Consider the following 18,403-nt stretch of genomic DNA (forward strand, 5'->3'; position numbering starts at 1 on the left):
ACTACACAGTCATCATTAGCTCCCGACTGCCAACAATAAAGTTCTGTCTTCTTCAGTTTGATTGGCTGAAATGATCAAAATGAGAATTCAGAGGTTCCATGTGGAAAATATGCTGTGTTCCAGACAGCTGTGATTTCAGATAAGTGCTCCATGTAGTGTGATATTATTACTAGGAATCACCCATACATTAACGATTGACTCGGAGTGGCAAAGTACCGGCAACATGTGAGACGTGCCATTACGCAAGAAAAGTGAATGTACAATAAATATTGAAATAGAGAAGTGCCTGTACTGCATATATAAATGTCTTCTTCAGCGAGTTGTCCTTATAGCTGTATGACAACAGTAATAATGTGCTAGAGAAATTAATTAGAATGAAATACATTTAAATGTGCTATTGTGGGATCAGGTTAGTTTTGTTATTTTGGCTCTAGATGATAGTTTTGTCTAATATAAGTTTTGTTAGTGGAAAGAACAAACTTCATAAATATGCTATTGAACTTTATAGGACGGGCTGCAACAGTATTGATTTATGTCATGAATGCAGAGGCCAGCCAATGAGAGACCAAAATCTATTTATTTACAGGATGTGCATCATATTTATATTCAGAGAACCGCATGACCTTCAGCTAATATAACAATATATTTTGAGGTACATGTATTAGATGTGAAAACTTAATATATTCTGGATCTCTGAAAGAAAATTCTGTGTTGGAAAACATTTTGATCTCTGCAGAAAAGATGACTGAAACAAACCTTATAACAAAAAGTATAAAATCTTATCTAGTTTTGTAGACCAAAAAATTTTTTTATTTGATCAGTATTTGAATCCATGTCCAGGAATATTCTGGGTCAATGGTGCCCCAAGTGTGAATAGATCACATGGAGAAAAGTATTGGGACTCTGATGGTAGTATTGATCCTTTAATACTTTTTCCACTCTACATCATCAGGTGGGTTCATTTCTACTTTCCTTTTACCAACGTCTGTCCAATTAGTGCTTAAGACTGTACCGCCTGATTCCATCTGTGGAAGAATAAAAAAATCAACAGTTTAAAATAATAACACAAAATGTATCACTATGCTGAACTTGTTTAATAAACCTAATGTCGGTTTGTTATTAGGATTAATGTGTTTAAGTTTGTTGCATGAAATACGGCAACTTAAAAAACACGAAATTAACATAATTTTAAATATATTAATATTTGTTTAATTAATTTATGGAATCCAAACATTAACTTGCTTAATATTTGAGCATTTAAATATGAATTAACCCCTTCTCTTTAAATGCACGTAGTCCATTACTAAGACTGAACTTTGCACTGCATGATACAAAAAATGTTTGTAGGCAGATTTTCGCAAGCGTGTGCGTCAAGAGGACACAGAGTGCAGGAAAAAAGGTTTATAGGACTTTTTGACTGTTTAAACGGTAAGATGCTTAATTGCATTCCACCTTTACATGCAGTAAATAAAAGGTAACTTTGTTGCTAGTTCACACACGTATAGGCAAGACGTAACAATTGTGATTTGACTATGTAAATCCATAGTCAGGGACACCCCTAGTATATTCTAGTCATTTGTTTTCCAATTTGAAATTTATCAAACGGGAGTGAAAATAAGGCAGCATTTCTGTTTTTTCGGTCATTCGAGAAAAGGGAAAAACAAGAATTCAGCTAATTTTTCGTTTTTAACTTCACGTGTAAAAAAACAAATAAACAGCTTGAATACTCGTTTTCCACACGTGGGCATTATGAAACCCCCCTTCTGCTGTTTGGCCAACCAAAGAACACATGCAACAGAATAATAGTCCTCCGATAATATTACAGTAGAGATTCTTAAAATGGGGCAGTTTTTTCCCTCCTGTTTGTTCAATTAAACTAAAAAAACAACTGACCAAGAGATCCACGAACCATTAATGAACCTGTTATTGTAAATCTCAGATAAATATCACAAAATTTGTGCAGACATGACAATATCAACTTAAAGACCGTTGGAAATGTTTAAACAATTGCTTGTGTCCTAAATATAGTCTGAGCAGTTTTCAAAGAAAAATACTTACAAAGGACTTGTTCATTGCACGTTTGACCTCATCAGAGCCATCGGAGTAGATTTGATGAAACAGTTTGTTTAGTGCAGCATCCCCCTCCAGGTTCTCTTTCTTTTCCTCCTCATTTATTTCACCCACCACCTTGTCCCAGTTGCGTGAGTTGTGGGAGGACGACGGGTACTGGTCTAAGGATATAGAAGGAAAATCAGGAGATGAAGTGAAAATCAGCCAACCATACAGACTGGTAAGATGACAAAGAAAATTGCCTGACTGTGCTTGTGAAGTATGTTTTTTGACACTGACCGGGAGTGAAGTGCTTCACAGTAGAAAGTGACCCTTCTCCCTCCAGTTTTTCCCATTGGATGGCCTCTGTTTTCTTCATCTTGATCTCGATCTGAACAAAAAAGGTGGAAGAAAGTAGTTTAAGAGAAATTGAACACAAGAACCATGACAATCCAGTATGTGCAATCCCCTGGGAAAAACTAAATTATATGGCCCTAATTTACCCAAACTGACATTTATGTGATAAACTACACACAAATAATTTTTACGTGTATATATTTTTTCTAATATAACACACGTTTTATACTTGTGCTACAACTGTTTGGCCTGTGCTACAAAACTTTAAACCGCTGTTTTTTTATATTATTGTATTTTGTATATTTTATGTAGATTGTCCAGAGTATGGACGAAAAAATTCACCCACACTGAACTGTGTGTTTTGGTGGTGTGACAGTAAAAGTCAGTGCTGTCGCAAGGGGCTGTGCAACGTCTGCGACCGCACAAGTCCTCTCCCGTCCTCCTAAAATTCTCCCGTTGCTCTCATGGTGCACCCTCGTACATGCAACGTAACAGTTAGTGCATGGAGTGCACTTTTTACATTTCTGGTCAGAAAACAAGATGAGTAAGACTAGCTAAAGAAAAAGCATTTGAATGCGTTTTAATAATAAACAGCATAGTTTTTCTTAATACCAGTCTGCCCTAGATACGACTGTATACTGCTGTTTTGGGAATTGGTCATATTTATTTATATAAAGGTAACATTTTGCATTTGTTATACAGTATAGTAATGTTTGTTTGGAACGATTTGTGTTATGGATAATAAAAGCAAGATCAACATAATGTTAGTGTTAGTTAGTACCCTATCAAAATGTATCATTAGAATATTCTGCATATGTTAATATTTTGTATAACTACATTGGAATACCAGTGGTTTTACAACATTGTTAACTGCATGCTAGACACTGCATGTGATTGTGATTCATGCACATACATGTCAGTTCTAAAATTTGTCAAACCATAGATAAAGTTAGGTCCATAAATATTTGGACAGAAGCACATTTTCTTTAATTTTCAATAAGTTTTAGACAATATCCATATTTAAACTTTAACTCGAATACACTCTGGTACACAGCTAAAATAAAAACAAAATGGGGTTCTGTCCAAATATTTAGGGACCTAACTGTATTACCGGAGAAGTTTAACCAAACCCAAATCCGTTCTAGACTGCATTGATGGAGAAATAATGTACACATCTAAAATAAATGTGTAAAGTTTTCCCTCTTTAACTTAATGCTGTTAAATTGAAGCAAACTTTTTGCTGAAATATCCACAAGATTGACAAAAAAAAGAGCAGTTTATCTTTCCATCAGATGCGTGTGAACGCTGTGTACTACAGAAACAGACTCGTAGATGAGTAAATAATCAATTGTGTCTTCCTATGTGTCAAACTCTAAAAATCACATGAAGGAATCAGGAACAGCAGATTCCGGAAAAGCAGACCTTGGTTGAAAGAATCCTGTACGTGCTCTGTTCTGGGACAACAGGATGCAGAAGATTCATGTTTAGGCAGTAATCTTCTCCTGATAGAAGTTTCACCACAGCTGTTAGCTAAAACACAACAGGGAGAAAATGCATTAGTTCCTCATATTGGCATATATGGTTCCAATCCAATCCATCTTTATTTGATTAAGCTCCTTTACACAACCAAAGCTGACCAAAGTGCTGTACGCATCATGGGAGGGGCTTCTGGCAGGCGGCTCCAGTCTTGTTGCGAAATGGCGGACATGGATTTTGTTGAGCAGGTAGCTGGGCATAATGTGCTATGGAAGGCTGAAGATAGACGTAGACTCGTACGGTGCCGTGTCTGGGAACATCAGATCCTTCAGAGGCGCAGTCCTTCATTGTTGTTTCAGATTACTGCCTATGTCATAATCACGTCCCTACTAGAGCAGGCTCTGACAGATTTTTCAACTCGCGCGAATAACGCAAGTAGGTCTATTGCGTCTTTGCATTGACTTAACATGTAAATCACGCTCTCTTAACTCTTCATTCGCGCTGAGGAGTGTGGAAATATTTCAAAATCAAGGATGACGACCCACGCATGACAATCTGCATGCTTACGTCCTCGGTTTTGGCCTTTGGAGGTTATTGGACACTGTGAATTTTGAGCTTTGAAAATTTTTGATAAGCACATAAGATTGATTTATTTTTTCATAATATGAGTTGAAGTTATTAAAAATAAAGATGCTGATATGTTCATTAGTCTCATTGTGTTGTTCCTAGAAAATTGCCACAAACAAAAAAAAACCTAGCATCGGAGTCGGTATCGGCGAGTACCAGGGAAAAAGTATCGGTATCGTACTCGATCCTTAAAAAGTGGTATCGGTGCATCCCTAATTTTGACCTTCCAAAAAGGCTATCAATTGACTGTGCACAATCTTCTCCAGGATTTTGCAAGGAAAGGCAGTTTAGAGATAGGCCTGAAATTAGCAAGGACTGAAGGATCTAGAGCAGGTTTTTTAATCAGAGGTTGTTCTACTGCATGTTTAAAATGTTCCCGGACCACACCTGAGGACAGACTGCTATTAACTACTGCAATAACAGATGGTCCTACAGTGGGGAAAACCTCCTTAAATAGTCGGGGAGGGACAGCATCCTTAATAGAACCTGAGGGCTTCAATTGACCAACAATGTCCGGTAAAAGGGAAAGGGTCACAGGCTCAAATTGGTCAAAAACAGCTTAGCAGGGGTGGAGATTGAGGGTTCATAAATTAGATGGTCCTACAGTGGGGAAAACCTCCTTAAATAGTCGGGGAGGGACAGCATCCTTAATAGAACCTGAGGGCTTCAATTGACCAACAATGTCCTGTAAAAGGGAAAGGGTCACAGGCTCAAATTGGTCAAAAACAGCAGAGCAGGGGTGGAGGTTGAGGGTTCATAAATTGGAGGTGAGATTTGAGCCCAAATAGAAATTACCTTATAAATAAAAAAATGACCTTATCAATAAAAAAAGTGAAGGAAGTTTTCACACACAGCAGTGGATGCCCCCATACAGGCAGTCAGCGGGGCATGTAGAAGTGAGTCAATAGTGTTATACAAAACGTGAGGCTTGTGACAATTTGACAAGATAATATCTGAGAAATGTTTACTTTTAGCATCTTTCACAGTTTTCTGATGATGACGCCAGCAGTCCCTTAACATTTGCAAAGACACCTGCAGTTTGTCCTTCTTCCACTTGCGCTTAGCTCTACGGCACTCATGTCTGACAGCATGAGTCGTATCATTCAGCCAGGGCTCAGATTTAGTTTTTGGCTACCTGGGTTTTAATGGAGCCACGTTGTCATATAACAGTTTGGCAGGTGGAGTGAAACCATGAGCTAAGCTTCTCTGTAGGGCATACAGACTCCGGGATGATGGAGTTCTGACTGAAAGCAACCAGGAACTGAGCAGCAGTGGAAGGGTTAATAATGTGACAACGGCGAGCAACAACACAAGGTTTAACTGTATTACAGACCAAAGCAGCCGCAAATAATACAGGCATATGGTCAGAAAACACTGCATCACATATCTTCATATTAGAAATGGACAAACCATATGATAGCACAAGATCAAGTGTGTGTCCATGTTCTTGTGTGGGTCCCGACACAGATCGCACAAGATTAAATTAATCTATGAGGTTTAAAAAACTCTTTGCCATTGGCTTGTCAGGACAACACACTGTCCCCAACAATAAGAACACGATCATATTTAGGCATGATTTCAGCCAGAAAATCTGAAAAATCTTTTAAAAAGTCCTTATTGTCCTTAGGAGGGGGATAGACCACAGCACACAGCACTGTGTTAGAGCGACCAAACTCAAATAAACTCTGGTGAAAGAGGCGTTGGAGCCTTACACAGAGGCCATAAATTGCGAAGATTCACCCCGCGCCAGCAAGGACGAGTAGAGCAAGGGCCGCTGGGCTGGAACACCTCTTCCGTGCCAACGACAGGTAACCGCCACACACACTGGAGCCACTATAGCTTTGATTACGGCACGCATTCGCTATGGCATCGTTTTGATAAGCTTCTGCAATGTCACATTTATTCCCGTCCAGAGTTGCATACATTTTTCTCCTAGATCTTGTATTGATGATGGGAGAGTTGGACCGCTGTGGACCAAAGATTCTCAATGGGGTTAAGGTCTGGACTGTGGTTGCCAATCCATGTGTGAAAATGATGTTTTATGATCCTCTTTTACAATTTGAGCCCAATGAATCCTGGCATATAGGTAATAAAAACACCATTGATGGAATAATCTGGTCGATCAATATATTTAGGCAACGGACATCAACACACAAACACTTAAAAGAATAAAAGTGTTCATGTGTTTCTGTTCATAACAGCAGCAGGTCTGGGACAAAATTCGGCCCTGGACTTCAATGAAGCTGGCCTTTTACAGTCAGATTACAAAATAGAAGAGAATCCAAAAAGAAGGTTACACGTTTACAGTATTTTTTGTTCTGTATATGATACAAAACGTCAAAAGGTCATGAATAAAGAGAGCAACATCTGTTATTTTTCATTTAAAAAGCTTTTATGAGCATGTTTTATTCCCAAAATACTTTCCTTAATGTATGTGATGTGTTTGAGTTTTCGTGGTGAAACATTTAATTTCTGACTATATAACACAGCATGCCAAACAAACTCGGCAATAGATTTACACTTATCCTCGCGTTCATCGCATTTGCTTACCTGTCAGTTTCGCAGCTCGCTTTAGCTATATGCGGACGTCCGATGTTTAACTAATAATTAATATAGTGCGATAAATAAACATGCCTGCAGCCCACTGGGAATGTTCTGGTTGTCCCAATGGCCAGTACATGCCTGGACAGCAGTCAATATAAGAAATGATTTAAACTGTACATTGAACAAAACGTTATCCACAAAATGTGTGGCTGCTACGCACAGGAGAGCGAGTGTTCCCATCTTCACCCCCACTGGGAGCGTTTAAAACAACGCAGATATTTTTGTCTGCTTTTCAGGTGGTTGACGCGCTCGGTGTGCGCTGAAGAAAGTGTGCTCACCTGTGTGCATGCACGTGTGAGTTCGCATCAGATGGAATGTGCGCGTTACAGAGAGAAGAGGAGGACTGTAAACACTCAACTTATGTTGTGTAGATAAGATAAATGAACATAAGCCGATTTTTTTAAATAAAAGAACAACATAGGCCTGTTCTATAAGAAAGTTAACCTTAAATTACTTCTGTTATGAACTTAACATAGTTGGTTGGGGCGCCCACCTAATATAATGACAGGGGAAACACTGGTGAGGCAGGCGTAGGAACGGTGCGCTGGTGCAGGCAAACTAAAACGAAGCAGTGATAACACTATAAACTAGAATGTGTTACATGTTGGTACTTTATTTATAAACAATTCTGAATATTGCCTTCTAGGTTGATATTGTCAAATTATTTTAATTGAGGTTGTCAAGTTTTTTTTTTTTCATTTATTTATCTTGGTTACCTTTTGTGTGTTTGTTAATATAACTTCAAAGCTAAAATATAAAAAAAAGAAAAATGTTGTTCAAATTATGATAATCTATGCAGTTTATGCATGTACAGCGGGGAAATAAGTATTTGACACATCAGCATTTTTATCAGTAAGGGGATTTCTAAGTGGGCTATTGACATAAAATTTCCACCAGATGTAGCCATCTAGCCAAATATTGAAATCATACAAAGAAATCAGAACATTTAAGTATACAAGTTGAGTCATAATAAATAAAGTGAAATGACACAGGGAATAAGTACTGAACACACTTTATTTAATTCTTTGTAGAAAAGCCTTTGTTGGTGATTACAGCTTCTAGACGCCTCTTGTATGGAGAGACCAGTCCTCTGCATTACTCAGGAGGAATTCTGGCACATTCTTCCACACAAATGGTCTTTAAATCTTGAAGGTTCCTTGGGCCTATTTTATGAACTTTGATCTTCAGTTCTCTACATAGATTTTCTATGGGATTTAGGTCAGGTGATTGACTGGCCGGTACATTTCTCAATTCATCCTGCCTTCAATAATATGAAGTCTGCCAATTCTCCCTGATGAAAAGCAGCCCCAAACCATGATGCTTCCACCCCCAAACTTAACTGTTGGTATGGTGTTCTTGGGGTGGTGGGCAGTGCCATTTCTTCTCCAAACATGGTGTGTAGAATGACTGCCAAAAAGTTCAATTTTGCTTTCATCTGACCGTACTATAGTCTCCCAATAATCCACAGGCTTCTCCAAATGCTCTTTCGCAAACTTTAACCGAGTCTCAACATGCTTTTTGTTCAGCAATGGAGTCTTGCGTGGTGAGCGTGCATGGATGGCATGGCGGTTCAATGCATTGCTTATAGTTTTCTATGAAACAACAGTACCTGCTGATGCACGGTCTTCCTGAAGTTCTGCTCGAGTGGTTCTTGGCTTTTGGAGAATTCTCCTGATTATTCTTTGAACTCCTCGGACAGGGATCTTACGTGGAGCAGCTGATCGTGGTCGGTTTATGGTGAACTAACACTCTTTCCATTTCCGGATAATAGCCCCTACAGTGCTCACAGGAACATTCAGCATTCTGGAAATGCTCCTATAACCATTCCCATCAAAATGATTACGAAGACCTACAGCGAGTTCTTTGCTTTTACTCATCATGAAGTCTTTCCTGTGTGCCTCCTAGGTAATGAGATGCCTTTATAGGCCATCAATTGGGACTAAAGCAGCTGATATCGATTAGTACTGATAGGGGGCAGGGTTTCTCTCTTGATACTGACAGATTTCAGGTGATCTCCTTTCTATGCCATTTTGCACCTTGTTATCTTCTTGTGTTCAATACGTATTCCCTGTGTCATTTCACTTTATTTATTATGACTCAACTTGCATACTTAAATGTTCTGATTTCTTTGTATGATTTCAATATTTGGCTTGATGGCTACATCTGGTGGAAATTTTATGTCAATAGCCCACTTAGAAATCCCCTTACTGATAAAAATGCTGATGTGTCAAATACTTATTTTCCCCGCTGTGTCTATAACATTTTGTGGACAAAAAACAGAAGCTGCATTACTCTAATGGCATATGTGGCTAGAAAATATCTGTGGGTGACCACAATCAGCATCTATTAGAGTATGAGTTGATTTGGGTCTTTCTGGCTATGAAAAACAAAGGTCTTTAGACAGGCTTCCAGAGGATACCGATGTCAGAGAGAAATGGATTGCTTATTTTTAAACAATGTCCTAGCCATGTCTGTGCTGAATTACATGCCAGTTGTTATGGATCAAACAAGAATCCTGGAAACTTTTAGTCATTTTTTAAAGTTATTTTGAGTAAAACTGACCTAAAACCAATTATTGAGCAAGTACATGAAAGAGCGGTGTTTAAAACGGTGTGACTACCCTTGCTGGATTCACCACTGAAAGATTGTTATAATGGTTTGTAATTTGCCCTGTCGGGTTGTCTTTCCCGGAGATCCTTATTTGGTGTCTTTCATCTATGCGTCATTTCATCACAGTCGTACACAGAACGAAGAGGATCCAGCTGCTAGCCAGCATGTGGATGCTGCGATTGACAGTTGATTTGTAGTGTGTACCATGGGCGAGGCTAGCCCCTTTTTAAAACTTAGAGTAAGAAATGTTGTTATTCAAAAACAAAATTTTCGTCTAAATTCGTTAAATAATGTCATAAACACACTCCGTAGTTTGTGGTTTAAAATGTATATTTTAAGGATGAAAATGAAAACATCCCGCTTAGCAAATGGTGTCATCCTCTTCTCTTCTTCTACTTTTCCTCTGTACCTGCACCGCTCAGCGCGACCGTCATCCAGTGCGAAACACACGCGGAGTGAGAACCCGTTATGTAGTGTTGTGAATCATGTAAGTTGCTCCAAAGCTGTGTCTCACACTTCTTTCCTTTTTACCTAGAGTTTGCGAATCCACCGTTTGCGAATCCATATCGGTGAGTACTGGAGTAAGTATCCTGAATCACCATGGTACACCTATAACAAGTGTTTATATTCAGACTATTTTAGTCCGCGGGTCGCCGCCGCTGTGGAGTAGCACAGGACCCGGGTGCTCGTCCATAGTCATAAACGGAGAGAAGTAGCGCCGGTTACAATGTTCTTCCGCAAGACTCATGCAGCGTGAAACAAAAACAGCAGCGCGACAAATAAACTGCTAATCTGTGTAGTGCGTACGTGTGTCTCTGTTGTTAAAGTTTATCGTTAATTTGATACTCATTTTAACAATCGGGAGTCAGGTAAACATGACGTCACATGCGTCTTTTTTTGGTCAGTCGTCATGGAAACATGAAGCCCTGGCGTTTGGACCAGAGTAAAATCAAACGACAAATGTTTTCCTTTTGCTGTATTTATTCATTCCTCACACACAGAGGATTTAACCTGAACCCAGCTAACTCCTGATCTCCCAGTATTACTCTCTCTCTCTTGCTCTCTGTGTGTGTGCGTGCGTGCGTGCCAGTGAGCAATGGACATACGACAGTTCTTTAAAAGAAAAAAGACCGATTCAGGTGAGAGACTAGGGACAGTCCATAATGACCTTGTTTTTTTTGTTCTTCTGAAAAGTGTTAAGCTAAAGTAACAGATAATGCAAACCAGCTGTTGTTGTATCGAATTACTTATCTAGGCAATGGTCTCCTGCTTTCATTTATTTATTTCAAACCCACAATGGAGAATACAGCTTCTTTTGTGAAAGGAATGTGTCATTTCAAAAAGTTTCTAAACCCAATAATAATAAAGACATTTAGAATGACACACATCTGTTTGCCTTTCGATCACATCCTTAGAATCTGTAAATGGTCTCCATAACATTTTTGTGACATGACAAACTGACCTCAACTCTACTGCCTACAATATAATTGTGTATGATTGTCAGTGCCAGAAGAGAGGGAAATGGAGAAGGTGAAGGTGAAAGGGAAAGCATGCAGGAAGAACCAGGTGAGGAAACAACAACAATAAATTTACATATAGTGAATAGTGGCAAGCAAAACAGTAACTACTCATACTCCTATACTAACTCACTGGCATTAAGTAACCTATATTGCATTTATTGGAACATTATTTTACACCACATTTTTTCATAATAAAGGAGGAGGAAAGCAAGAGGGAGAGTCCATAAGAGATGAGAGGGAATTGACTAGTGAAAGAAATGAAGAGACAGAAGGAGTTCATCATAGAAACCACCAAGCCAAAGCAGCAGAGACAGAAGAAAGCTGTTCAGACTTAGGGGATAAGGACACTGGTCCTAAACAGTTAAAGCTGTCTCAATACCCTCATACTCAGTTTGGCACACAAAAAATAGCCTTTCAAGAACAGTGGTTCAAAAGTTTCAGATGGCTGGAATACTCAGATAGACAAAATGCTGCTTTCTGCTTTCCTTGTAGGGTATTTGGCAAAAATATCAGAAAGGATGCACTTGTTAATGATGGAGTTAATAACTGGGAAAAGGCTCTTAGCAAGTTTCAAAAACACGAAACAACACAGTCACATAAGGACAGTGTGGTTTGTTGGAACAGCTACAAAGCAAGCCTGTCAAAAGGGAATGTTGTAGAGCAGATAGAGGCAGCAAGTACCACTGAAATTAGTGAAAGAAGGCAGTATCTAGAGCGTATTTTGGCAGTAACCTGCTTCTTGGGGAAGCAAGGTATAGCGTTCAGAGGTCATGATGAAACGCATGACAGTCACAACAAAGGCAATTTCCTAGAGTGCATGTCACTTTTGACCAAATTTGATCCCTTCTTGCAGAGATACACAGCCCCTTATAACACCACATACCTCTCATCTGATTGCCAAAATGAGATGATAGAGTGCTGTTCACAAGAACTTACAGAAAATATCATCAGTGAGATAAAGGGAGCAAATATGTATGCCATTATGGCTGATGAGGCCAGGGATGGAAAGACAGAACAGTTGGCACTCTGTGTTAGATTCGTGTCTGTTGAGGGTGACGTCAAAGAAAGGTTCCTAGCCCTTACAGAGGTGTCACAGTTTGATGCTACTTCGATAACAGCTGCAATTGAAAATCAGTTGGTAAAAAAGGGAATTGATCAGTTGAAATGTGTGGCACAGACATATGATGGGGCAGCTGTCATGAGTGGGGATGTTGGGGGTGTACAAGCCCATTTAAAAAAAAAAGCACCCTGAGGCAATTTATGTGCATTGCTATGCACATGAGTTAAATCTTGTTTTATGTCACACATGCAAAGCTGTCTCTGAAGCCACAGAGTTCTTCAACATGCTGGAAAGTCTCCATTCTTTCTTTAGTGTCTCCCTTGTAAATCACCATAAGTTTGTGGACACTCAAAAGAAGTTAGGGTTGCAGCCAAGAGAACTTGTGCAGTTGTCAACTACACGCTGGGCATGCCAGCTTCATTCAGTGACTGCAGTGATTGATAATTTCCCTGCTATTATTGAGTGCCTCTCCACAATCAAGACACCTACAGCAGTTGGATTGAGGGCAAAACTCAGTAAATTCTCCTCAGTGTATTTGCTGATGGTTTTCCACACTCTCCTGTCTGTAACTGCAGGTTTACACAGATTCCTACAGAAGGAGACCATTGACATTGCCCAAGCAGTGACATACAAAAATGCAGTGACTAACACCATGAAGCAGAAACGCAGTGATACCACTGCTGCAGAACTGTACTCCAGAACAATAGCTATGTGTGAGGCAAACCAGATAGCAGTAGAATCATCCTTGGGACAGAGGCGGAAGACAAAGAGAATGGATGAATATGTTGTTGAGTCAACTTGTGGGGCAGGCAGTGAAACCTGTGGCTCTTCAGAGTCTGAACATCTCAAGAGGAAACTTTTGTTTCCTTGTCTGGATCGAATGATCTGTGAACTTGAGAGATGTTTTTCTGGTGTGAATGAGGATGTGCTCAATGGAATTCAGGCATGCAGTCCAACCTCAGGCCATTTCTTGTCTGAGCCTCATCTGACAGCACTGGCTCTGCATTACCATATTGAACTTAAGTCAGAGGAAGTGATAGTAGCAAAAAACTTTCTGAAGCGCAAGAGTGAGGCTGGAACAGTTCAGGACATGCTAGCAGTGTACAAACTCCTAGATTCGGAAATGTTCCCTTCACTGAAAGCTGTGATGCAGGTTGCCTTGACAATACCAGTTAGCAGCTGTACATGTGAGCAGTCTTTTAGTGCCTGGCGTCGGGTACATACATGGCTTAGGAGGACCACAGGCCAAAGCAGACTCCAGCACCTAGCTGTGATATCTATTGAGAAGGAGTTGCTAGATAAAATTGAACACCAAAGGGTCATAGACAGGTTTGCCACCCTCAAAGTGCGGCGACATAGATTAAGTCTTCCAACGTAGAGCCAAATGGGGATTCAGGGGAAGTACTTCAAGATTTTCCTATTTTTTTTTATATCTTTACTTTTCGAATTACTTTCAAGACCTCTGTAAATAATCTGGAAATGTTGCACTTTTTGGTTTTACTTTCTTTTTCTTGATGTGAAGTTTGTTTTATTATTATTTATTGATGATTGGTTTCGAAAGTTCAGACAGACGTGCAACCATATATGTTAGAGATAATTTACAGAAGATGAATTTCATTTAATGTCCAATAATCTGTTACTATGTTCAATGACAATAAAGTTAAATCTAATCATTTTCGGAGTTAGTTTAATCAATGTTAAAATGCTAAAGTTATTTTTCAATAGACATATTTTGTTTTTGTGTGAAAAGAGGGTGGGTGGTGGCAGTGGGGCTCATTGGGTGCTCAGCACCCCTAAAGCTCTGACCCTAGAATCGCCCCTGGTGTGTACTCACAACTGTTGGGTATTTTAGTACTTTTAGTATTATTTATGGCGGCGTTTAGTACTTTTACTTTTAAACGGCAAGCAGCATTGACATCTGGGGATTCATCAGTTGTGAAAAACAAGAAAGTAAGAACTGATGACAGTTCATAAAGAAAAAATTTATGGTATTGGAATTGAGCGAAAACAAGAATTAAAATTCTTAATATGCAAGGCATTTCAAACGTGTGAACGATAAAGTCTATTTGTAATTTTAATCAAATAAATTCCATTCCCCATACTCTCAGGATACCTGGAACTATAAGTACATCAGACACATCGTTTTACAATTTTTGTAGCATAAACACCATAAACCGATGAGAGCTTTAGATTGTAAATGTTTCTCTACATCACTGAAACCTAAAGTTGTCCATGAAACCATGCAACTGATTCTCAACTGCCTTTGGCTCATTTGCGTTCGAGGGGAGGGGCTTACCAATAGGTCAATTATCTGCGCAGGGGGTATTTTAATTTATATATTGGATCACAAAAAATGCGATAAAATTGAATAAGGAGAGCAAAACTGAACACAAAATAGGGTCCTATGGAGGCATGTTTAGCCAAGGCTTTCACAATCTAACATAACGTTTGGAAGCGATTTCATATGTCAGACAATAACATGACAAATGTAATTATGATAAAGAGACTTTACCTTCTTTGCATCAAAATCCACAGACACATTGTCCTTCTGGGCATTTTTAACCATGATGGTCACTACCACTAGCGACTCTGTCTGGTACCAGTCATGTCTAAACGGAAGCAGGTATGAGGCTTAATTATTTTTTAAATTTCACATTAATTAGGAGTTAATCTGTAGTCTTAATAAATAATGCCATATTACTGTTTGTATTATCACTCCACTTACTTGAAATGCTGTGAATGCTGCCGTTGTGAAATTGTTTATGCATTCCAGTGGGGAAGAAAGAAGAGAAAAAAGCACAGAACAAGATGTAAATTTAATATAGCTTCAACTTAAGTTTTTACAAGCAAAATTAAAACCCATTTAAAAAACCTGTGTACTTACCATACCTTGACCCATTGAAGTAAGTGTACAATTAGGATTTATATTTAAAGCTGAAAGGTTAGATGTGGCACCAACAAAGGGATAGTTAACCCCAAATTAAAAATTCTGTCATCATTTACTCGCCCTTAGGTTGTTTCAAACCTTTATAAATGTCTTTATTCTGCTGAACATATATTGGGAAAAATGTTAGCAATTTTCAGTTCTGGTACATCATCGATTACCATTGTAGAAATCTTTTTTAACTTCCCTTTTCAACACAAAATTTGATATTTAGAACAATTTAGGAAAATATACAGTTCTGGGGCCCCTTTGATTACTACTATGGTAGTGGATGATGTCCCAGAAGTGAAAATTGCTAACATTCTTCCAAATATCTTTCTCTGTGTTTATCGGAACAAAGTTATTTTTACAGGCATGAAATAACATGAGGGTGAGTAAATGATGACAGAATATTTTGGGTGAACTATGCCCTTAAGATTGACATCATTTCTAGGAAAGTCTGAAAACGATCATATATGTGGGTATTGCTAAGGGAAAAGTGACATATAAACTAAATGAGCTGGATATCATTTTATCTTACTTATGGCACGTGATGCTAGTATGTAACAGCAGCACAGAGCCATATATCTCAGCAAGGATAGTTGTCTGGTGTCAGTTATATAAGGTCTATTGCAAATTCAAAAGCTGACTATGGCGAGCAGGGCGGGACGAGAGCCATGAGAGAAAGGTGTGATGCCAGTCACGTGAGTGATACCGAGCATCAGCTGTGCATTTTGATATCCACAGTATGTATTGTAAGGCTCTGTGGCTTAAGGGGGAATGCCCCTATAGAATAGAATGGAATTGAAGTCAAAATAATTAATATTTATAAACAAAAAACTGCATTGACTGCACTTGATTTCCATTCGATCACTCATTTTTCTTCAGCTAATTTTTGTTAACAATATTAAAACATCAACTTCTAGTGGAATCTCTCCTTTATCGGTGTCTGACATTTAGGGATGGACAGACGTATTTCCGCCATATAGCTTCTCATAATGTCATCCAAAGCACAGGCGTAAGTTCTCCACATTCTCTGCATACAGGGAAGGGAGCCGCAGCTCATTTGCATTTAAAGAGAGACACACCAAACCGTGCTCTTTTCATTGCATCCACAAATGGCCATTTTCAACATGGTACAATATATAATCTGTAAAGTATTTTGAGAATCAAAATTTACAGAATCATTCTGGGGATAAAAGAGCCTAAGACCTAAATACGCTACTCCACCATCGTGCCAAATCGTTCTTGTTGCTTAATCGTTCCACTCCGTGCCGATTTGGGCTACCCGGTACGTAAATGATTTCATTTTCCACCGCAGGGCTGATAACGGAAATCTTTAGAATGTGAACACAAACGTGCTGCCTTGTTAACGCAAGAGAATGAGCTGTTATGTATCTGCATGCATTCTTTCAGCACGGTTAGACAACCCTGTCTAAAATTCCATTTTGAGAACAGTTTGTAATCATGCCGTGTTGAACCAGGCTCACGTGGTTAAACATAACTCTAACCGTTCCAGACTTCCAGACCGTGATTTGAACGGTTTGGCGGGATGGTGGAAAAGCCCTCTAATATTACACTGTGGAAAACAGCCAGATTAGGACCTGCTGAACCTGCACAAAATGTAATCTAACCAAATCAGAAGTTATTATGTGGCCTTGTTAGATAATAATTACAAATACTCATTTCAGTTTTAATGTTTGGCTTATTGGAGAACATACATATAAAAATATTACTTAATGATAAATTAATCTGAAAAAGTAAGGAAATACTGACCGAATTCGATGAGGCTCCATTTTCAATGTGTGCTGAAAGGGTACAAGCAGTAAACTATTAATTCAAACAAAAACCATACGTTATTTTTGTTTTTTATAACTTAAAGTAGAGATTGTCTATACAATTCAATTCAGCTTAACTTAGTTAACATGATTTACCTCTGCCAAAAAAAAATTCCTGCAATCTTGCAGTCACTGGATCATAAACAGCCTTTTATGTTCTTAAGACAGTGCAACAGTTTTACAACTAGTCCACATTTGCAACCGGCAAGTTTAGATTTTTTTACTTTGAAAGCAACACTAGAGAGTTTTCTCGACCTGAGATGAACACATCGCGACAGACAGCCTGATGAATAAGGGAAAACAGTTTATTACATGCCCTAAGACCATGTAATAAACGTTTGACCTATCACTTTTAGCCCTGAAGACATGGTTAGCGCGTTCATGCTATTTCCCGCACCAGAGCCCGATAAGGCAGCGTGGAATAAGCGCCCGCAGATCTCCGCAAGAAACTTCAGCGAGAAACAGATCTTGTGTTTGTTGACTTAAAACCAAATTTGTTGTAGAAGTGTTGCCGGTTCTAACCGCCAACACTTCTACAACCGCCCCGCACAGGGCGGGCCCCGAACCGATGTCGGTCCGAATGAGAGTCGGGCGCTCTAACGAGGAGGCTGAGCACCTGTTGGTCGGGTATTGAGGTGTACACACTTCACAGCTCTATACTAGCTTGCCTTCGCTACATAAGCATAGCAAGCATCATAGCAAAAAGGCTAACAAACGTAAGAGTTATTAAACCTACAATTAACATTTGCCCTTCTGATGACAACATGGATACAGAAATCATAACACAGAGAGAACATTATAATTGCATACCTTTATCTTTTCAGCTTGCAGGGGCGCCAATTTGCCAATTCCCCACACAATGAATGAATGATAGATAATAGGAAACCGCTTCGCAGCGGCCCAGAGTTTTTTTTTTACTGCTCGTGCCGGTGCCGCCCCCCATGTGACATGAAAAAATGCCGCCCAGGGCCACTGCCCGGTTCGCCCGTGCCTAAAACCGCTACTGAGTCCAACTACAATCAAGGTGTGTTTAAAAATATGTAGTCATATGCTTATGGATTGTGTGTAACATTCAGATTTTGCAGAGTTCAGAGCATTTTTATAGTTGGTAAAAGGGTCAGAGTACATTTGTTGATGGATAGTAAGTCTAGTTTTAATAGAGAGACGTTCCAAGCATCGGCATTCTTGTTTCAATAAACCGAGGGCAGGAGTGAACCAGGGGGAAGATTTTGTAAAGGTGACAGTGCGGGTTCGAAGAGGTGCCAGGGTATCCAATATTGTTGTATTGATAATCAGGTCAACAGGGAAGGGGGGTTGTAGATTGAGAGTAGACAGTGCC

The 18,403-nt window shown here is 39.2% G+C and overlaps 1 protein-coding gene across 1 annotated transcript in view; it reads right to left on the reverse strand.

Moving 5' to 3' along the window:
* Nucleotides 1–559: 559 nt before the first annotated feature.
* sugt1 (SGT1 homolog, MIS12 kinetochore complex assembly cochaperone) overlaps nt 560–18,403 on the reverse strand; it is a 36,582-nt gene continuing 18,738 nt past the window's right edge. Inside the window, exons 7-13 of the mRNA XM_079463012.1 lie at nt 17,003–17,034; nt 15,029–15,045; nt 14,816–14,912; nt 3,829–3,936; nt 2,350–2,440; nt 2,059–2,231; nt 560–1,025 (exon numbers count right to left, since the gene is read on the reverse strand). Of these exons, the coding sequence (XP_079319138.1) occupies nt 924–1,025; nt 2,059–2,231; nt 2,350–2,440; nt 3,829–3,936; nt 14,816–14,912; nt 15,029–15,045; nt 17,003–17,034 (620 nt within the window). The 3' untranslated portion in view covers nt 560–923. The remainder of the gene's footprint in view (nt 1,026–2,058; nt 2,232–2,349; nt 2,441–3,828; nt 3,937–14,815; nt 14,913–15,028; nt 15,046–17,002; nt 17,035–18,403) is intronic.

This window comes from Barbatula barbatula (genome assembly GCF_947034865.1).
Source record: "Barbatula barbatula genome assembly, chromosome: 8".
Lineage (NCBI taxonomy): Eukaryota > Metazoa > Chordata > Actinopteri > Cypriniformes > Nemacheilidae > Barbatula > Barbatula barbatula.